The sequence below is a fragment of the Rhamphochromis sp. 'chilingali' genome (assembly GCF_963969265.1).
Source record: "Rhamphochromis sp. 'chilingali' genome assembly, chromosome: 19".
Classification (NCBI taxonomy): domain Eukaryota; kingdom Metazoa; phylum Chordata; class Actinopteri; order Cichliformes; family Cichlidae; genus Rhamphochromis; species Rhamphochromis sp. 'chilingali'.
This window is the reverse complement of record NC_137946.1, coordinates 18,835,505-18,838,330: the sequence shown is the minus strand read 5'-3', so window position 1 is coordinate 18,838,330 and position 2,826 is coordinate 18,835,505. Positions and strand designations below refer to the sequence as shown.

General features: G+C 34.5%; 1 protein-coding gene across 1 annotated transcript; it reads right to left on the bottom strand.

Annotated features, from left to right (window-relative positions):
* LOC308387145 (olfactory receptor 8G17-like) lies at positions 1-1,011 on the bottom strand (the record flags this gene model as incomplete). The annotated part of the gene is made up of 1 exon (XM_080867041.1): positions 1-1,011. One exon carries the CDS (start codon positions 1,009-1,011, stop codon positions 1-3), a length of 1,011 nt encoding a protein of 336 aa, XP_080723167.1.
* Positions 1,012-2,826: the final 1,815 nt, after the last annotated feature.

Here is a 2,826-nt window from a genome sequence, read left to right as displayed (position 1 = left end):
TTATGATTTAATACAGCAGTGATTACTAGGTCTTGTTTTTGCTTTCATGCAATTGAGATAAGTTCTTTTGCAAAGCTTCTTGACTGCAATCATCACTTCTTCTGTCTTCAGAGCATATATAATAGGATCGAGCAAAGCTGGTATGGTGTGTGTCAATGTGGAATTTATCATTCTGGCATTAGGATGGATGTAGGAGGCCCTTGTTGCTATGTTAGTGATTCCAATTGGCAAGAAGAAAATGACCACAAGGATCAGGTGAGAGGTACAAGTTTTTAATGCTCTGATTCGTTCCTTTCTTGACGTAGTCCTGCTCAGTGCAATGAAAATACAGACATATGTGGCTATAATGAATATAAGAGGAATGATGATGAGTATAGTGATAAGTGCAGATGCCATGTTGTAATTTAAAGATGTATCATTACAAGCCAGACGATAAACTGGTCCGTGATCACAGAAAAAGCTGTTAACCACCAAAGATCTACAGAATGAGAGACGATTAACAAGCCCAACCATGGTTGCTATTACACTCACTAAAAAAATCCATACAAACAGCAGAATTGCAGTAATTGATTGTTCAGTCACAATACTATGATACCTTAAAGGGAAACAAATGGCTATAAGTCTGTCATATGCCATAGTGACAAGTGTCCATGACTGCACACTTGCAAAGAAAATAACAAAGAACATATAACTTAAACAGGCGTCATAGAGGATGTATCTCCTGTCAAACAGAAACGTATCTAAGACTTTTGGGATGAGAGCTGTGCTCCCACACAAATCTGTCAAAGCCATGTTGAACACAATCATGTATTTAGGAGTATGAAGAGTCTTCACCAGCCAAATAACTGAGAGAAGAAAACCATTACCCAAAACAGTCATGATGTAGACAAAACACAGGAAGGCATAGTAATATCTAATATGAGGGATATTGGAAAACCCACTGAGATAAAATTTTGCAGGCCGAACAAATGTGTTATTAAACATGGTAGTGGTTTTATCTTCTGTTCCCATTGCAAATATTTCTTTCCCTAAACATAAAAAGAGCAGAATATAACAAACCATAATGAGTTACTTCACTGTTGCTGTGGAAAAAACTAAACTCACCCGAGACTCTGTCAAGTGTGCAGTGCAATAAAGTGGATTGTACTGTGAGAGATGTGTTATTTATATTTCACCTCTATCACAGCGTGGAAATAGAAATTCAGGTGGGTGTGTCACATTGTCATGAATTAATTTGGAATATTTTTCAGTGTGAACCTGTTAGAATTTATGTCATTTAATTGTTTATTATTGTAAATAGAGCAGTGAATCATTAATGAAAAATTATTAAAATTTTTAAAAATAACACAACTAAACACTGTAAATAGTAGATACATTTAAGTCACTTAAAACTGCGATGCCGTTTTTCTAAAAAAGCTAACTTTGAGTTGAAGCTACCAGAGCTGTTAATATTTATTATTATTTTAGAATAATATACAGATTTAAATTCCAAGGCAGACTAAGATTTACATGTTTACTTCACATGTTTTTTGTATATTTGTATACTCCAACTGAATACTTGAGTAGGGAGGCAAAGAAAACATTTTTCAAAAGAAAGGAACTGAGAAACTACATATTCATACACACACATATGTACTCATATTTAGTGTATCAAATCAAATCAAAACAATTTTCTATAGCACATTTTAAAAACAACAGTGTTGACCAAAATGGTTCACAATCAGCCAAAAAGAGAATGAAAAGTTAAAAAACAAAGCATTTACAAACTAAACAGACCAACAAACAACACAAGTGACAAACATAAAAAGCGAAAGGATGCTTAGAACTCAAGTTACACTGCTGGAAATACTTTATTTTGATGCAAATGCTGGGTTTTTTTTTTCGTTTTGTTTCTTTTTGTTTGGGTTTTTTTTTGTTTGTTTTTTTTTTGCAAATTTGCATTATAACATTTATCTTCATTTTTGCTGCAGTACATAAAAATAGGTGTATCTTAAAAATAAAACTATGAAGACACTCAAAATAAGTTTCCTGTAGTTGGAAACTATTTTGTTCAACTTTTTTGTATATTTACAGTTTTGAGGGATAAACCTCTTAAATTTCTCTAACTAGAAATATATGTAAAAGACAAAACAAAAATGATTTTCAATTTTTTGTAGTTTATTGCACTTTTTTGCAATTTATGTAGTTACTATGGATTAATTGCATACATATTATTAAAATTTGGGCTATAACGTTGTATTGATATGTAGCAACTTGAAATGCTCCCAAAAAAAGCACTAATGTATGCAAAAATATATAGATAAGCTCTGGCGGACTTGGTTCTATGGTAGGTCTTAAAGGGTTAATCAACCAAAGACCAAGAAAGACTTTTAATTTATTTGAAACCCTGATGCTTAGCCTTGTCTGATTTTGTGAGTTTTTTTATATTTAAGTCATTTTTTGCACATACGGTGTGCTACCTCCCCAATAAATCTGCAGCTGTGGTTTGGAAAGGACTCATCCTGCCCCCTGTGTACAGTCCCAGCCACACTCAAGCACATCTTGGTTTCTTTTGTCTGGTTGGGAGCTGACACAGTCTGTGAGGTGATGGGGTTTTGGGGAGGTAATGTGAGAAGAGAAGCTGCAGAGAGGCGTGTAAGACTGCGACTCTGCTTCCTTGTCCCAACTCTGGATAGTCATGTTTTGGGGGGTTTAATAAATTTAGCCAGATTTCTAGAAATGAGAGCTGCTCCATCCAAAGTGGGATGGATGCCATCTCTCCAGGTTTTCCAGTTATCTATAAAGCCCACATTGTTTTTTGGAAACCACTCCAACAACCAGCAACTT